This window comes from Bubalus bubalis, chromosome 22 (genome assembly GCF_019923935.1).
Source record: "Bubalus bubalis isolate 160015118507 breed Murrah chromosome 22, NDDB_SH_1, whole genome shotgun sequence".
NCBI lineage: Eukaryota > Metazoa > Chordata > Mammalia > Artiodactyla > Bovidae > Bubalus > Bubalus bubalis.
Window position 1 is genome coordinate 6,217,697 of NC_059178.1, and position 19,556 is coordinate 6,237,252.

Below are 19,556 nucleotides of genomic sequence, written 5' to 3' on the forward strand. Positions count from 1 at the left end.
CAAAAGGAAAACATGACCCTATGTAAATTATTCAAAAAACACTTTCCTTTTAATATTTGTAATATATATATATGCATTATGTACATACACACTCTAGTATTTTCAGTGTATTCTTATGAAAACAAAAAACAGCCAGATCAAAATGGTTGCTTTAAACTTAGGAATAAAATCATCTACATTATCAACTTCAGCATTAAAAATTTAGATGTTTCACCAAATTTGCAGTCAGACGTGAAAAAAACCTATATTTTACTATGGGGCATAAGGACTGTAAAATGAGGTTCAGGACAAGGGTTCTAACACTGCTTAAACTTAGTAGAATTACAATGATATCTATTTCACTAAAATAAACATAAAATTGGTTATTTAAATAGATTTAAATAAAATGGGTTTAATGGATTTAGAAAAGGCAGAGGAACCAGAGATAAAATTACCAACATCTATCCGTTGGATTATCAAAAAGCAAAAGAGTTCCAGAAAAACATCTATTTCTGCTTCATTGATTATGCCAAAGCCTTTTGTAGATCACAACAAACTGTGAAAAATTCTGAAAGAGATGGGAACACCAGACCACCTGACCCGCCTTCTGAGAAACCTGTATGCAGGTCAAGAAGCAACAGTTAGAACTGGACATGGAACAACAGACTGGTTCCAGATAGGAAAAGGAGTACGTCAAGGCTGTATATTGTCACCCTGCTTATTTAACTTATATGCAGAGTACATCCATCATGTGAAATGCTGGGCTGGATGAAGCAAAAGCTGGAATCAAGATTGCCGGGGGAAGTATCAATAACCTCAGATACACAGATGGCATCATCCTTATGGCAGAAAGCAAAGAGGGACTAAAGAGCCTCTTAATGAAAGTGAAAGAGGAGCGTGAAAAAGTTGGCTTAAAACTCAACATTAAGAAAACTAAGATCATGGCATCCGGTCCCATCACTTCATGGCAAACAGACAGGGAAACAATGGAAACAGTGAGAGACTTTACTTTTTTGGGGTCCAAAAATCACTGCAAATGGTGACTGTATCCATTAAATTAAAAGACGCTTACTCCTTGGAAGAAAAGCTATGACCAACCGAGACAGCATATTCAAAAGCAGAGACATTACTTTGCCAACAAAGGTCTGTCTAGTCAAGGCTATGGTTTTTCCAGTAGTCATGTATGGATGTGAGAGTTGGACTATAAAGAAAGCTGAGCACCAAAGAATTGATGCTTTTGAACTGTGGTGTTGGAGAAGACTCTTGAGAGCCCCTTGGACTATAAGGAGATCCAACCAGTCCATCTTAAAGGAAATCAGTCCTGAATATTAATTGGACGGACTGATGCTAAAACTCCAATACTTTGGTCACCTAATGTGAAGAACTAACTCATTTGAAAAGAGCCTGATGCTGGGAAAGTCTGAAGGTGGGAGAAGGGGATGACAGAGGATGAGATGGTTGGATGGCATCACCGACTCAATGCACATGAGTTTGAGCAAGCTTGGGGAGTTGGTGATGGACAGGGAAGCCTGGCAAGCCATGGTCCATGGGGTCGCAAGAAGTCGGACACAATTGAGCAACTGAACTAAACTGGCTATTTAAATTAATACACAACAATTTTTTACAGTGATGAAGATTTTTTTAAAAATGAACAACAAACTGGAAAGAAAGAAAAAGGCAAAAATTTGTATAAAGAAGGAAGAGATTAATTAAGTACCTAAATTTTCACATCTGGCAGGGGAAAAAGAACGAGACACACACACACACTGGTATAGAACTCCCTACACCACCACATGTGTCAAATCAAATGAAAACTAGCACTGGCAGAACATGGCAGATAATACACACTATCATGAAGGTCACGTGAGCAAGCAGAAAGGGCCAAGGAAAATTTCCTGGGTCTTTGAAATGAGACTCCTTCTGAACAATGGATCAGATACAGTAAAATGCTTTTCATTTCAGTAAGACAATAACCGGTGAAGGGGTTTTGATAAACACGAAACGTGTGATAAAGACAGTATATTTGTGTGTTTATGTACGTGGATCCATACACATGTGTGTGTGCTGGGGAATAGTGATTCTGCACACAAAGGCAGCTAATCACATGAGTAAGTTCACATTAAACACACAGTAAAAGAAATTACGGGTCTGTTATTCATCTGTCCTAAGTCCTCCTAAAATTTCCTATTTCTAAAATTATGAGACTTTTTATATTTGACATCATCAGCTAACTTACACACACATCATGAAAAAGCAATCTGCTTTCATAAAAGTATGAACAAAATTTTCCAAAATCATTATCGTGCCTATTATTCTTTCCCTTGTCACAATAACTGTTTATTTAAATGTATTCTATTTGTAAGTATTGAGAAGTATTTTCATTCAAGCTATAAAAGCACAGGTTCAATATCTTTTTGCTCAGATGGAGTTGAGAATGATGAGACTACTTTGATGAGCATGACTTTAGGGATACTTAAAACTGCTTCAGAGCAAAAAATTGAAACTTCAACAAACATATTCTAAATTGCTACTATGTTTCAGGGATAAGCCATGCCATTTAGGCACGAATAACAGGAATTAAAAAATGTCTATCTTCTATTTCTATATGCCCAATAGTAATAATCATAACTTTGCCTAAACATCATATGTTACCACTATTTAGTTTTATAATTACAAGGATTTTTTTTTTTATTAATTCTTCCATTACACTTTAGATTAGTCTGGATTTCATTTATATTAAGTCTGGCAGCAACACAGTTCGACTCTACCATAGTGAAATAATCTTTCAGGTTCAACTTACACTACAGTTTTCAGGTGGAACTAGAAGCTGAGTGATCTCGCCACCATGGACACAGAAGATATGTTTCATTTCTCCAGAAAATATGTCCCAAATGATGACCGAGAAATCCACGCCTCCAGATATGAGGTATCTTTGATCATAACGGGCTGAGGCCTGATGAGGGTACAGCAAACACGTGACTTTGCTCCGATGGCCACGGAGTGTCCTGTGAGGAGGCCAGCCTGCAAACGAGGTTTGGGACTTAAGGCAGGAAAATTCGAGTCTGCCAAAGTTTCAACAAAAGTAGACAAGAATCTTCAGACTAGCTCTACATTTCATCATTAAAAAGTCCCTTTCACACGTATTTCTATTGGACAGTATTGTTCTAAAAGATTACCAGTATTGCTGATAATATGATACTAAGTACGCCAGAGACACCCAATAATAAATGGCAAACATTAAACATGTATCAAAGAGAAAAACTGGATACTTCTATTTACAGTCATTGTGCTAAGTCGCTTAAGTCATATGCGACTCTTAGAGACCCCGTGGACTGCAGCCCGCCAGGCTCCTCTGTCCATGGGATTCTCCAGACAAGGACACTGGAGTAGGTTGCCCTTTCCTTCTTCAGGGGATCTTCCCAACCCAGGGATCGAACCCGTGTCTCTTGCATCTCCTGCACGGGCAGGCAGGTTCTTTACCACTAGCGCCACCTGGGAAGCCCTGCATTTACAGTCATTAAGTGGTTATTCCAGTAACAGACACTGACTTCAGTTGATCCTTGAGCAACATAGGTTTAAACTGTGCTGTGCAGGTCCACGTGTATGCAGATTTTTTTCAATAAATACATACTATAGCACTGCACAGGGGCAGTTGATGGAATCCAAGAATGCACAACCACAGATACAGAGGGCCGGCTATAAAGTAATACACAGACTTTCAACCGTGCAGAGGACCAGCAGCCCGGACCCTCTGAGCTGCTCAAGGGCCACCCGGGCCGTATTTTGTTAACTGCACGTTACACTAGCAGCCACAGAGCACACCGACAACTACCCGATGCACTGTGCTGGCTGAAAACGCAGAGTGCAGACCCTGTCAGGTTCACGGCCACAGAGCTCTCCTAACACTGCACGCGAGCGGGTGTGCAGGTACCTCTGCGGAGCATGTGCTCGCCCTGCAGCAGCTGCACGATGGCCGTCTGCGTGGCGGGGACGATAACGATGCTTCCGTCTTCACGGCCACAGACGAGTCGTCCATGCGCTGGTATGTACACACTTGCCGTCACCTTAAGAGGTTCGTTACTGTTGGGGATCACGCTCAGCTGATCTATAATTCCAGCAGGACATGGATTCAGTTTATCAAATGCCTCTTGCAAACTAATGGACGTGGTCATTTCCAGCCCTGTGGAGGTTATGTGTGGTACAAAAGAAACATATTTGAGCAAGTTAGAAAAAGAAGGAAAAAAAAAAAAATTCAACATGTAAAAATAAACGTGCTTATAGTTGATTCAGAGAAATACCAAAGAATAACTGTCATCAACTATGGTTCTAAGAAGAAAAGGACATATTACGTTATGCACTTCCCATACAGTGGTTACTGTTCAGGTTGTTCAATTAGAAATATTGAGAAATAACCGCACACGATTTTCTAGAACCTCCATTACCTTCCGGTTTATCAGGTGTGTCTGATATGTTCCAAATATTCAATCTTCCAGAAGAATCACCCTGAATTAATAGTTTGTGGAAGTATTCTTTGCATCCATAGAAGAATCGAGTCACAGGAGGACAAATTAGCAACTGTAAAAAAAAAAAAAATTGTTCAAATTCCCTTCTCTATCTTTTAAAACAAAATATTTCACAGATAAAAGTTTCTTCAGATTAGGATATAAACTTCATCTCAGTACCAGAGTTAAAAAAGAAAAAAGTGTATCTATAGAATGAGTATTCAATAATATCTTAATTAATTCTGTAGCATTGATATAAATATATGTCAACTAATACTCAATCCAGTACATATAACACAAACATTCAAAGAAACAAAAACTATATTTATATAGTCTTTCTCTAGAATTAATATTTTTATCCTTTTTCTCTGCTTCATAAAAACCACAATGCAATTATTTAATTGTCTATTATTAAGGAATGAATCCAAAGATACACCCCTCTATACCAAAAAGAAAATTCTCCACTTAAAAGTTCAAAAGGAGAGAACTGGTAATCTAAACTTTCTGCCCACTCCTTGTTAGCTATTCACCAAGAATGGCTATAAAATTAAACCACCATGCTTGTACCACTAGAAGACTCTTTTTTTTTTTTTTAATTAGATTATTTTTCAATTAATAGCACGAAACATCCCTGGTGGCCCAGTGCTAAAAACTTTGCCTGCAACACAGGAGACCTGGGTTCAATCCCTGGGTCAGGAAGATCCCCTGGAGAAGGGAATGGCTACCCACTTCAGCATTCTTGCCTGGAGAATTCCATGGACAGAGAAGGGTGGCGGGCTACACCCCATGGGGTTGCAAAGTGTCGGGCACGAATAGGCAACTAATACTTTTCACTTTTTTCATTTGATCACATTTTTCATAACCCACTTGAACCTAGCCTGATATGCTAGCTATAAACTACTAGGAACAAAAACCATTCATTAGGATCTTGCATACACTTTCATTTTTAAAGCACATTATTTTCTGTTTAAGATCCTGTATCTTCAATGAGACCACCTATTTGAAAATACTAAATAGTGGTAGACTCCTAAATTTAAATTTTCGATGATTAATACACTAAAACTTGAGTATGAAAGTATGTAAGCTTATCCTGAAAAGCAGTTAAAAAACAAAACGCTTCAGTGCATAGTTATAGTTAACAAATAATCTATATTCAGTATCAGTGCTAAAAAGCATTACCCTATAGAAATTACATGCATTAAGCACAGTCAGTTATTTGATTTAACTTAAAGTCTGAAAATTACTAAAAGTTTGACTGATAAACAACAAGCTTAACCAGGGAAAGCTGCTAGTATAACAACTTTTCGTTGTTATAACCAGTATTCTATATTACAATGTGTATCTCACACCACATAATACATATATTTTAATTTAAAATGAATTGGTGAGCTGATACTTAAAGAAATATAATATGCATTTGTTTTGTTTTGTTTTGTTTTGTTTTGCTGCACAGTGCAGCTTGTGGGATCTTACTTCCCCGACCAGGGATTGAACCTGGGCCCAGCAGTAAACACCAAGTCCTAATCACTGGACAGACAGAGAATCTCCATCATGTATGTTTTCTACGTTGAGTAATTATCCCTTAGTTTAAGTGGAAGTAACTGTCTAGTTTGCTAGCTTTACTTGTCTAGCAATAAGTAGCAGTTTAAGTTAAGAGAATAAAGGACAGGTCATAAAGGATCTTAATTATACATGGATGGATAAATTCTATATATTCAAAATATTCATGGAAAATGGCAAAGGACCCCCTTGCCATTCATCCACATAAAGATAGAACAAAATGCTCAGAATGAAAAAGTTATAGAAACCCAGATCATAAGTAAAGGAGACTTTATTTCCAAAACCAAAGCTTCTTTCTTAATGCTCAAAGAACACAGAGTTGAAAACCCATTACTAAGTGCATTTCAACTTTAAATTGATATTAAGTAGGTTTTTAGAAGCAATGCAGGAGACCTGGGTTCGATCCCTGGGTTGGAAAGATTCCCTGGAGAGAAGAATGGCAACCCACTCCAGTATTCTTGCCTGGGAAACCCCAAGGACAAAGGAGCCTGACGGACTACAGCCCACGGGATCACAGAGTCAGAGACAACTGAGCAACTAACAAACACTAGAAGTCATAATAAAATTTGTTTTTTATAGAGAAAAAATTATTTTCTTCTTTATTTCTAATGCCTAATGATTTACATCACTACATGATTTGGGAGAAATACTGCAATATCTTATTCAAACAGTAATCAGTCAGCATTATTACATAATTATCTTTGTCATTCTAAAAGTACATCTGTCACTATATTTAGAACTGCATCAGTGTAAAATCAATTTATAACATCAATATGAATTTTATCAAAAAGTCATTGCCACTTTGTAATCAGTATAAGATCACTTTTATTCCTGGAGAAAAGTGAATGCCTATATTATAGGCATATTATGCATGCATGCATGCTCAGTCATGTCTGACTCTTTGTGACCCCATGGACTGCAGCAGACCAGGCTCCTCTGTCCATGGAATTTTCCAGGCAAGAATACTGGAGTGGGTTGCCATTTCCTCTTTCATATAAGCATATTATAAGCAAATGCACAAATTATGCTTATAATAACTGACCATGTCAAAATGTTTTACATCTAATAGAGTACCTTGAATGGCAATCAATCTTTGAAATGCTTAGCTACCAAAGACACTAATAATTATAGTTGCAGAAATTTTTCAACGCAGCCACCAACTATAAATGATACCTGAAGAATTTTACCTCTTTATCTGTTCGATCCAAGAGGCTATGTTGTACTGGAGGAATTAAATTTTCAACTGCTTTCCCCACATCGCTGCGGAATGAATCACTAGCTGGAAGGCAACTGAAAATGAGGAAAATACAACATTCAGTAAAAAAAATACTGACATTAAATATTTTATCATACCATATGATGAGTTTTTTTCACAATGGACAATGTATTGATTTTTTATAGTTAATTTAATATAGGCATTAAATTAAATGTTATTAAAATATCTTACTCAAATAAAAATCCACCTAATTATTGTGCTCAGATATGAAACTATAATTACAAACTTAAGTTTTCAAGTTTTTTTTACCTAAATTAAATATTTATACTTTCTATATTTCCATACTTTCAGATTACATCACAAATTTGGAATCGCTTGCTTTTTTTTTTTTAAGAGTTATATTTTATTTGGTGGGAGTTTTTAGGACTTCAAACCCGGGAGACAGCATCTTAAGTAACCCTGAAAGAACTGTTCCAAAGAGGCAGAGGGGGAGAAGCCAAGTTATAAAAAAGTTTGCAACAAGGGGCAGGTAGTCTAAACATCAAAAATTATTGTTAAGGAAAACCAGTTATCTCAAGTTAAGGAATTTAGCGCTTTTCTTTGTATGCAAGAGCCTGGGCTCACTGAAATCATGCAATCTCTCGCTTTTGATTAAAGTCGTAAGTCATTATTTATTGAATACCTGGCAGGTAGTTTGTAAATATAACTCTGCCCATTTTCAGTCCAGATGATGACTTTATCAGCTGAGACAAAGTCACCTCCTGTCCATGTCTGCCCGTTTTCACTCGGACCCGAGCACAACAGGGAGTAGTCTCCAGCATCAAATACCTACGAGGAGTAAGAGATTCATGTTCAAGTCCATGTTGGTGTCATTTAAGTAAAACACAGCAACATTTTAACTGAAATGAAAACTTCTAGAACCATATTTAATAACCTCAGGCCTTTATAGTTGACTACCTCAGTTAAAGACATTTTGTCAGTGAACCCTGGGGCACAGTTACCTTCAACAGGGCAACTATGACACGCCCCCAGCCTCCAGTGGGCAGGCAGGAGACTGTGCCAGCAGGGCTCAGGGGTGCTCCCTCCACACAGGCAGGAATCCTTAGCCTTTCTCATCTACAGGGAAGGGTGCTCCATCACATGACAAGTACCCACCGTCCAGGATGCATGCTGAGGACTCCCAGTTTTTTCCTATACCCAGTAACAATGTTTCTAACGAAAACCTCTTAACACCGGAATGTTAGAGCAGAATTCACTTTACCTTATTTCATCAACGTCTTAAAATAGTGTAAACAGGACATTAGCAGACTCAGTTTTATTATTAATAACTCTCACATACAATAGCCACGTCCTATAATTTCATCAGCAACACAAACTCCTGACCTTCTGCGACCTTACATTTATAAGACACGTCCAAGTCTGCAAAATGCCTTTACAATCCTTTTCTCATGTGACTCTTAGAGTCACTGCAGGAGGCAGGCAGGCAGGCAGGTATCGCTAGAGACAAAAAGCTGACCCAGCGAACTCCCTGGCAGTCTAGTGGTTAATGATGCCGCACTTCCACTGCTAGGGGTTTAAGTTCTCAGTCCCTGGGCAGGGAACGAAGAACCCAAAGCCGTGAGGTGCAGGCAAGAGACAAAACGAAGCCCGACACAGACGAGGGTTACGGCACCTGCTCAAGGGCCCACGTGCAGCAAGCTGACAGGCTAGGACTAAACCCTCATCTTATAACAGCTAGCAGCATTTCCTACCACACTCACTGAGGAAAGTACATACTGTGTTGCTAAAAAATTTCCCCAGGAGGAATGAGCAATTCAATGGCCAAGTTTTTATCTTATTTTTCTTTAAAGAAACAACAATGAAGTTGCTGTGCAGACTGTCTTGAGACAAGAACAAACCCCAGCCGAATTCACCATAATTTGCTATAATATATATGAGAAATACAACATTAGCACTGCACGAATAGCCAAGAAAAGTCCAAGACAGAACTATGGACACCAGCCCTCCAGCCTTATGATCTATTAAAACAAATTACAAAACTATCAGAAACAAAGTAATCACAATATTAGTTCATAAATCAGTCCAGACAAATCAACAAGTCCATAAACAGGTCCTAGAAAAAATGTAGGAATACAGCATATTATAAAGGTACAAGAATCAAAAAATGATTATTCAACAAATGGCATTAGGAACTGCCGGATCCATTCTGATATCCATTGGAATAAAGATAAAATTGGATCTATAGCTCACAATTCACACAAAATAAATTTCAGATTAAAGATTCAAAGGTATATAAAATAAAACCATACAAATATTAGGAAGAAAAAAATTTTTTTAATCTCAGCTTTGCTGAGCCCTTTAGAACATATCATCAATCATTTTTAAAACCATACAATAAAATATGACAATTTAATCATACAAAAATTGAAAGCTGCTTTCTGGTAATAACTATCTGAGAAAGTCAGATAGTCTTGAGAGTCCCTTGGAGAGCAAGGAGATCAAACCAGTCCATCCTAAAGGAAATCAACCCTGAATATTGGAAGGACTGATGGAAGGACCAATGCTGAAGCTGAAGCTCCAATACTTTGGCCACCTGATGTGAAGAGTTGATTCACTGGAAAAGAACTTAATGATGGGAAAGACTAAAGGCAAAAGAAAAAGAAGCTGGCAGAAGATGGTGGTCAGATTAGTGTCACCGACTCAACGTACATGAATCTGAGCAAACTCTGGGAGCCGGTGAAGGACAGAGAAGACTGGCGTTGCAAAGTCCATGGGGACACAACTTAGTGACTCAGTTCAGTTCAGTTTAGTCGCTCAGTCGTGCCCGACTCTTTGGGACCCCATGAATCGCAGCACGCCAGGCCTCCCTGTCCATCACCAACTCCCGGAGTTCACTCAGACTCACGTCCATCGAGTCGGTGATGCCATCCAGCCATCTCATCCTCTGTCATCCCCTTCTCCTCCTGCCCTCAATCCCTCCCAGCATCAGAGTCTTTTCCAATGAGTCAGCTCTTCACTTGGTGACTAAACAACAACAAATCTACGAAAGTCACGCTGGTGGGCTGCAGCACCGTCCGCATGCTGTGTTTGTATGCATTTCCCTGATGATTCATGAAACTCGGCACCTATCTACATATTTACTGTCTACTCGGCTTTGCTCTCTTAGCTATCTCGCATTGGGTGGCCTGCGTTTTCCTTCTTGATCTGTAGTTGTTTTTTTATTGATAACAGAAGAGTCTCTCATCATGTTGCATACCATGGCTCTCTTCTCTCACTCTGTGGGTTGTCTTTTCACTCTTGTGTGTGCATTTAAGAGAAGGCTGCCCTCACGTGGATAAAAGGCTTACAATGGGCACACAAGAAACTGGTATTAGCTACTGCCTCTGGGGAGGGGAAGGGACATATCTGGGGGGAAACGGGTGCCTATTTTTCACTGTATCCTCCTGCAGTCTGTTTTCATTTTTATTTGGATGTGCTTTAAACTTTAAGACAAAGGAAGGATCCCAGATAGTGAACGACAGCTGAGCAGCTGCTAGCCTTCTTCTCTAAGCTTTTTCCCAAACAGCAGCCATGCAGCCCTTCCATGGTGAGGCTGCCCTCTGACGCAGGACAGCATGGCAGTGATGAGAACGGCGGCCGCAGCCAGGCTGCCTGAGCTGTATAACCTCAGTCACTTACAACCACCATCACTCGTATAACCTTAGCCAAAGCAGCCACCCCCCTCATGCCTCAGTTGCCTCATCTACAAAATGGGCAAAGCCACCATTCCTAGAGTGAAAAGCAGCCTCGAAAGTGGCCCCACTGAGGGCCGACTCCTGGTTTTCCATCCTTGTGGAAGCCTCTCTCCTGAGTGCAGGCTGCATCCTGTGACGTTTCTAGAGAACTGAACGCGGCAGAGGGGATGCGATCTCAGCTCTAGGGTCGGGGGTCTCGGCCCCACCTCTTGCTCACTGACTCGGAGGAAAGACAGCTGCTGTGCTGTGAGCTGTCCTAATGGAGAGGCCCACATGGCAGAGAACTAAGGTCTCCAGCCCACAGTCAGCAGGACCTGACGACTGTGAACCAGCAGGTGAGTAAATCTGGAAGCTGAGCCCCCGCCAAGGAGAGCCCTTGGGATGCGGTGTTCGTCCCAGTCAAAACCCCTTCATCCTTCATCATAGTCTGTGAGAGACCCTGGGCCAGAGGTACCCAGCTAAACCATGCCTGGATTCCTGATCACAGGAACTGGGTGATGATTCACATTTGTTGTTTTAAACGACTAACTTTTGAAGTAATTTGTTATGCAGGAATAGGTAACCAATATACCACCCCTCAGATTGTTATTTCCAAATAACACATGGAAAGCTTTGGAAAATATGGTAGGCACTATGGCAGGTGATCAAAACTTGCTGGCTCTTTTTCTGTCATGGAAACATTAAAATCTAGCAATGTGAAAAGCAATATGCACCTCTCACCATTAGCTCTAAAGTGAGAGAAGAAGACCTTCCTGACTCCAAGACGTCAGAAAAGGATGGCACTTGGGGATGAAAACCTACAAAGATATGTCCCAACTTGCAGAAAACTCACTGCCATTGCCCATGCCGCACTGACAAGACAATGAAGAACATGGCAGCAAGACACAAAAATTAATAACTAATAAACACTGACAGAATCATTCTATGGACCAAATCAAAAAAAAGGCAACGATGTAGCCAAATTCCATACTTCAGAGTATATCAAATCAGACCAAATATTTAAAATATTCTAAACCAAGCTTCTCCTTACAATTATCTTTAGAAAGCTGATAAACCAAAATCTTGAAGGGCAAAAATGCAGTTTCTTACTTATATACAGTTATCTTACCCTCCAATACTTGGAGCACACCACCAAAAGCGACCTTTGTGTGAACGCACAGAAAGAGATGCTTTGGCAATTCTGACAGTAAATCGGTTTGGATTCTTCCTCAAATATTGGCTCAGTATCCTGAAAAGAGAAATATTTGTAAAAACTTTAGGGTTGGCAGGATTGTCAATTTAAATTATCACACAATGATAAACAAAACAAAATAAAGACATCACTTGATGTGCTCATCAATTTAGCCCCTCATGGTGAGGACTAAGGTAGTAAAAGGCAGCCAAAATGTACCCTAACGTCATGTGGGCACAGCATATCTGCTACAAAGCTACTCAAGATTAACAGACTAACGAGAGGCAGAATGTCATCACTGGCAATGACAGATGCTAAAAAGTTTAGTTAATTTTCATTTCTGTCAGTTTTTTACATAAGCTTGTAGGTTAAAAAAAAAAGAAAACATCATTTCCTTCAGTTTCTCCCAGATTCAATGTCTAAAAATTCCCTGACAGACGAGATTAGTATCTCTTGCCAGATACTTGATCTGCCTTTCTTACTGATAAAAAGTAAGAAGGAATTCAAGTCTAAGGAACTCAGAGGACTAAAACTGGCTTTATACCCTTTTTGCAGTGGTTTGCTTTTTTCCCCCCGCCTCAAGCAAGCTACCTTTTCAATTTAAACAGAAGCAACTGAGGAAAATCCTCTTCTATGCTTCTCTACTCCATATCCTGTACAATATGTTTCTCTGTTTTGCATCCTTGATAAAGCATATGTCTACCATCAAAAGGAAAAACAATAATTCATGTACAGAGATAGCATTCTAGGGGAATCTTCTGCACTATGTCAATAAGACTATGGAAAAGGAAAGCTTTTTCTTTCCTCTTTAAGTAAAAAAGGGAAGCAGCCTATCATGACTACAACGTAAGACTCCTCAAGAACAAGAACAGAGAACTCACTTCAGGCCTCCTTTGTCTCACCTGCAGGTCACTTATTTCCGAGGTGACAATCCACACCTTCAAGATGCCCGTCACTGAGAGTGCCACCACAGTGTCCTCTAACCGAGAAGAAGAAGCAGCCGGTTACAAGTGTAATACGATTGCTTTCTACACGGGAACATGGTCACAACGGTGACGTGGACCATGGTTTGCTTTAATGAAACTAAATAACAGCATGTTTTACAATCAGCATGAAAACCTAATTCTAGGTTTTAGGAAATAACAGAAACCAGATTTTGAGACACAGGTTAATAAAAATGATCAAACACGCGGAATTCAAAGAAAACCTGTTTTTAGCTGCTTGATTTCTTATTTCTAACTTGCAGGCTTTAATAATGTCAAACATTCTTGATTACCACGTCAACAATTAACCTTAAAAAACTTTTTAAGAACAAATTTTAAAAATTAAAAAGCAACTTTTATTCTTCAACGTTAGCTTTCATTTATCCTGGGGAAGCACATTCATATTGTGTCTTCAGGGCACACGTCTCCCCCTTCCCACCTACCCCACCTGCCTTGTAGACACGTTATTGCACACTACACTCTCCACAGACCATGATCAAGGGAAGGACGTGATGTGAAACCCAAATCCATCAGGTTCGGGCGACGGAAAAGTCACAGCACCTCAGTAGTATTCATGAACGCCGAGAAAGCAGTCTCAGGTAGGCTCCGGAGCAACAGAGCAGTGTGCTAAAAGTCACTTTCTTCACTGATTAACCACTGAACTGTGGATAACTGAACTAACCTACCTTAAATTCAGTGTGCTTATCTGTAAGCAAATATAAATGAATAACATAACGACAGCACTTACCTTAATAAGGTGTTGTGAGAATTAAGACACCACAGGTATAGCCCTCAGACCATCAGTACAGATTAGTCATCACTGTTATTGAGAAGAATTGCTTACTATCTTTCAGTAAAAACTTTATTTGTACTGCCTGGTTCCCTAGGCAAGTTTAAGCACTGAAATGCACTGATTACAATTCCATGATCACTGGATAAAGAAGCTAGAACTGCTCACAAATGTCAATTACAGTAAAAGTGCAAAATACCAAGAAATCCAAAATTCTCAAATCTCCACACACTAGAATATGGCAAAGTAGATTAAAAATATGCATGGTAGCAACGTTATAAATGGACAACATTTAGAATTGTATGTACGGCACAAGATTTTCCATTAAAGTTGCATTCTACCCTGTTCAGACTATAATACAAGCATATATATTTCACAGATGGCTATTTCCCACGCATTCCTGCATAAGGCTTTATGTGTGTGTGTGCTAAGTCGCTTCATTCATGTCCAACTCCATGCGACCCCATGGACTATTGCCCACCAGGCTCCTCTGTCCATGGGATTCTCCAGGCAAGAATACAGAGTGGGTTGCCATTTCCTCCTCCAGGGGATCTTCCCGACCCAGGGATCGGACCCACAACTCTTATGTCTCCTGCACTGGCAGGAGGGTTCTTTACCACTAGCGCCACCTGGGAAGCCCTCAAGGCTTTATGTACCTGTGTACAAACTACTTCTGCCAGAAACATCACGACCCCACATCTGACAAACTCCTCTTCACCTCTCAAAGCTTAGATGAGACTGCATCGAATCTGGGGCCTTCCTACCTGCCCTCAAAGCCCCTTCACTGCCTTTGCTAATTCTAGCCTCTGTACTATTTCTCTGTCTTTTCACACGTTACACTGTGAGACTGCCATTTGTTTATGTATCATCATCCCTTCCTACAATTCGAGTCCTGCCAGTAGTTCAGTCCTCTGCACCTAGAAAAGAGTAGGCACTCAATAAATATTTGTGCCATAGCCGTTGAATAAAAAGCTATGGAAAACTCCCAGGGAAGGCAGTTCACCAATGGACATGACGTAACCCAGTGGTAAAAGCAACCTCTCTGGGGTCCATCTGGGCGCCAGTAAGCCACAGGCTTGCTCTGTGACATTAAGTGGAGACTCCATCATGCTAAACTTCATCCGTCTCCTCAACCACACATCCTATGACGCAGTAGCTACGTCACCGAGCGCTGTGAGAAGCGGTTACCGTACGGAAATGCTAAGCATGTGCCAATGCTGGGGCACTGTGTACATGGAGTCTCACGTCGATGGTGGCAGCAGTTCGAGACCAGCCTTCCCAGCAGAGCACGCGGCCACGAAGTCATCGGGAAGGGCTTACAGGAGCACACCAAAGGCGCACACGAATACACATTCAACGGTCAGTATTACTATCCTTTTCCCGAACAGTTTTACTTTTGCTCTCACAACTGTTACTGTCGGTTTCAACAGAAATGGAGAAAACACACTCATGTATGTTGAGCGTTAACTACACATCAAGTGCTCACCAGGAACGGTCATTAAACTGAATTGTGTATAATCGCCTCCCTTTTCATTACCTTCACAAATGGAAACACTTCCTACACCTCTTCATAGCAGGTAACCAAACCAGGCCCAAGAGAGACACAAACTATGGCTCCTCCCAACACACCTCCAAGGGGTTAAGATCTTCCAATTCAGAAAATTCCTGACATGCTCTAAGACTGCCAAAAACTAGTGATTTATTCCTTGGAATGGAGATAATCTAACACTTTAAATCTTAGTTCAATCAAAGACTCCTTTATGAAGGTAGAGACAGACCATAAATCATGAGAGTCACTATTTCTTAAATTGAAGAATACAGTATAAGCAAGTATATTATTTGATACACTATAGAACCCTATAGTAAGCTAACCATAGTGCAGAAGTTCCTAAAGGCCACACTGACCTTGTGTTCGGTGGGATCGAATAATACTCATGGAGCTGATCCAGTCTGGAGAGATCTTTGAGACTAAGGAGTATAACACTTCAAGGCTGGTGGCATCCACCACAAGGATTTCAGGATAATGACCGTGGCATAGAAGCCTTCCTTCTCTCTGACTTCCAACAGAGAACTGGTAGAACTAGAAGGAAAAAAAATTTTAAGTGTTCTTTACTTAAGATACTTGATTCACATACATTCACCAAGCTTAGTAGGATGCTCAATTTCTTCAGTAATATCTCCAGATATATAGTGTATGCTACAATACATATAGTACATACATACTATATGGTCCATATTACATGTGTCTATGGACACACATGTGCATACATCAAGTTACGCTAATAGTACGCAAAATATCTAATAAAAATTATTTTCTTCCTAACATCTTATCTTCCCTTTTGAACTATTGTGGAGCAGAATTCATGATAATTCTTCTGTTTCGTCCCCCTGCAGCATTCTAATATAAAATTGTTGAATGAATTAATAAAACATCTGAATAATATCAGCTTCACAAACAAATCAAAGCAAAAGGGCAGCACGGGTGGGACCAAAAAGTAAGAAAGAGTTTTAGGTGAATGAGAATCAGTGAGTAGAGGTTTGTAATTACTAGTTATAACCAAATAAAGTTTAGAAGCAAGGATGATTCTATTCAAACAAAATCAGAAGTAAATTCTGTGTAACGCAAGTGTTACCTTAGACTAGAGTGCAAGACAACCATTATAAACGATTCTTGTAGTGCACATTTACACTTTGTGGAAGACAAAGAGAGAAAGAACCAATACAGTGATGCAACGCATGCTAAGAATAACTCAAAAAGATAAGAAGGGTTTCCAGCAAGCAAAGAGCAGAGAAAGAATGCCTATTAAAATAAGACCATCGACTTATCAAAGGACCCATCTTCCCTTAGCCTCAAAAAATAAATAAGTAAGTTATCTCTTAGTGGAATGATTCCCCTAGAAGATTTTTACAAGTCTGGGACATCTAGTATCCAGACTATTACTTTCCAAGGGATTGAACCTTATACAAAATCACATGTGTTTAAGCGGGACACCACACACAGGACCCTGCTGTAACCTCCCCACAACTAGGAAGGCAAGGAAGAAACCGGATTCAGGCTGCTCCCACACTCATCCGTCCACTGCTCAGAGCTCAGCAGTGGAAGACAAGATTTTCTCAACTATGGAGTACCCTGTACTGGGAGCACTTCATAAGAACACACATGGAGCACGGAGCACATTAACGAAGTGCCAGGTAGCACCATAAAACCCCCAGAGAGGGGCTAGCAAAACACAGACTATCAGAAGGCGGGGACCACTAGATCTTGGGTAGACCCATGACACACGATCTGGGCTCCCAGGGACTGCCAGGGATGCGCACAGTCACGTGACTGCAGGCAGCCCTGGCCCACGAAAGGGGGGACCGGGTGGATGGGAAGGAGGAAGGGATGGATGCGGGGCGCCCCCAACACCAGCCAGGAAACACACGCGCACTGCAGTCTCTAGAGAGCGCTCTGTCCGAAGGGCAGGGATAGTTCATCGGACCTGCCCGACTGAACGCCTCTCATCTTTGCTTTAAAGTTACACTCCAACCATCTTCCAAACACTAATTTAGCTTCCAAGACACTTTGAGATGGGCAAAAAAGAGGTGACTTTAATGGAGAAAAAGGTTCTCCAATTATTAATTGAGGGATGCCCCCAAGAGTTCTTTTAATAACTTGGCACTTCCTTGTGATTTCAGTAAGTGCCAATGTCATCAAGGTTCACCATTTCTACGTATATAAAAGAACAACCTGCTTCTGGACCTGAGAAGGTGAGTATCACAAAGGAAACAATGGCCACACACTAGTAAATCTGCCAAAAAGCATCTTCTCCTTAGGGATGACTGCCAGTCGGAATACAGAAGGCCTAAATACCGGATCTGGTGAAGAGGAGGCACTGAAGATACACTGATTAATTTTTCTTAAACTGTAAACCAAAAGTTTTTAAATCTTAAATTTTATAGCAGTCAATATATTTATATCCAATGAGTCTGAATGACATTGATATATAATTTTTCAGTTAAATTATCTATAAAGTCAATGAATCTAAATGATATACTATCCCTTTTCTCTTTATAAACTTAATGACTCTTCATATGGTAAAAAAAAAAATAAGTAATATAGGCCCTTTAAATAAAAAGCATATGTCCTAGGAATTCCCTGGCGGTCCAGTGGTTAGGACCCCATGCTCTCACTGCCAAGGGCCCAGGTTCAATCCCTGGTCAGGGAACTAAGATTCAACAAGCCATGAAGTGAAAGTGAAGTCATGTCCGACTCTTTGTGACCCCATGGACTGTAGCCTACCAGGCTTCTCTGTCCATGGGATTTTCCAGGCAAGAATACTGGTACAAGCCATACAGTGAGGCCAAAAAAAAAAAAAAAAAATCCAAAATGGATCACAGAGCTAAATGTGAATGGAAAAACAATAATGATAACAAGCAATTAGAAAAAAAAGCTGAACACCTGAAACTAATACAACATTGTAAATCAACCAGGCTTAATAAAAAATTTTTAAAAAGGAAAAAAAAAAGCATACGCCCTAATAGCATTGAAGAAACAATTTTTAAAAGGCTCTTCCAGGGCAATAAATAGTCACTAAAGATCTATATCACACTAACCACCTCTAAACATTTTCCATTGCTTTTCTAATTTGTGTTAGTACAGAAGGTTTTCTTTCTCAACAAATTATTTTGTTTGTTTTAAGGGAGGCAGTATGATGTAACTGAAAGAACAGAGTCCCCAGAGTCAGGTAAAGCTGTTCTGAGATCCTAGTGACAGGAATGACTCACTGTGAGACTGGGGCAAGTTATTTAATCACTCTATCAGCCTCCTTACATGTAAAAGAATATACTCCTATCTGATGCATAAGAATATGGGTGGGGCTAAATGAGACACCACACAAGAAAGGGTAGATATCTGCTATAAATCTGAGTTCCCTCTTCTCCCTCTCCTTCCCCATTAAGACTATAAATCACATTTTCTATATACACTGCAATTTTCCCAATACTCAACGCAGTAAATGATGAGTAATCTGAAGCACAAAGAATTTGACAATTATGAAAGAATAAGAGGGAATACCAGGAATAAGTAACTTCCTTGGTGGCTCAGACAGTAAAGCGTCTGCCTACAATGTGGGAGACCCAGGTTCAATCCCTGGGCCGGAAAGATCCTCTGGAGAAGGAAATGACAACCCACTCCCGTACTCTTGCCTGGAAAATCCCATGGACGGAGGAGCGTGGTAATCTACAGTCCATGGGGTCACAAAGAGTCGGACACGACTGAGTGATTTCACTTTCACCAGGAATGTAGGCGAGAGGCTATAAATTGCTGTAAATTCCTGAGTTAAGTTAGGTATATGAAAAGGTCGCGTCTTTTACAGACCCAAGGCCAACTGCACAAGCAAGGAAAAGGGTATCGTCCAAAAAGTGGATTGTGTCAGACTTCTCTGATGGTCCAGTGGCTAAGAATCTGCCTTCCAAAGCAGGGATCAGAGGTTCAATCCCTGGCCAGGGAACTAAGATCCCCCATGTCTCGGGGCAACTAAGCCTGTAGGCCTCAACCACTGAGCATGCACACCATGGCAAGAAAAGACCCAGAGCAGCCAAAAAAGGAAAAAAAAATTTAATGGATTGTGTCAGTCATG

The 19,556-nt window shown here is 40.2% G+C and overlaps 1 protein-coding gene across 4 annotated transcripts in view; it reads right to left on the reverse strand.

Moving 5' to 3' along the window:
- WDR7 (WD repeat domain 7) overlaps positions 1–19,556 on the reverse strand; it is a 354,190-nt gene that overhangs the window by 305,105 nt on the left and 29,529 nt on the right. For 2 of the 4 annotated variants that reach the window (XM_006055285.4, XM_044934618.2), the window contains exons 5-12: positions 15,841–16,015; positions 13,065–13,141; positions 12,100–12,219; positions 7,940–8,085; positions 7,229–7,331; positions 4,422–4,554; positions 3,911–4,159; positions 2,780–3,000 (exon numbers count right to left, since the gene is read on the reverse strand). In XM_006055285.4, the coding sequence (XP_006055347.2) occupies positions 2,780–3,000; positions 3,911–4,159; positions 4,422–4,554; positions 7,229–7,331; positions 7,940–8,085; positions 12,100–12,219; positions 13,065–13,141; positions 15,841–16,015 (1,224 nt within the window). Of the gene's footprint in view, positions 1–2,779; positions 3,001–3,910; positions 4,160–4,421; positions 4,555–7,228; positions 7,332–7,939; positions 8,086–12,099; positions 12,220–13,043; positions 13,142–15,840; positions 16,016–19,556 lie in introns of all 4 variants that reach the window. The other 2 variants (XM_044934616.2, XM_044934617.2) reach the window with 1 other exon arrangement.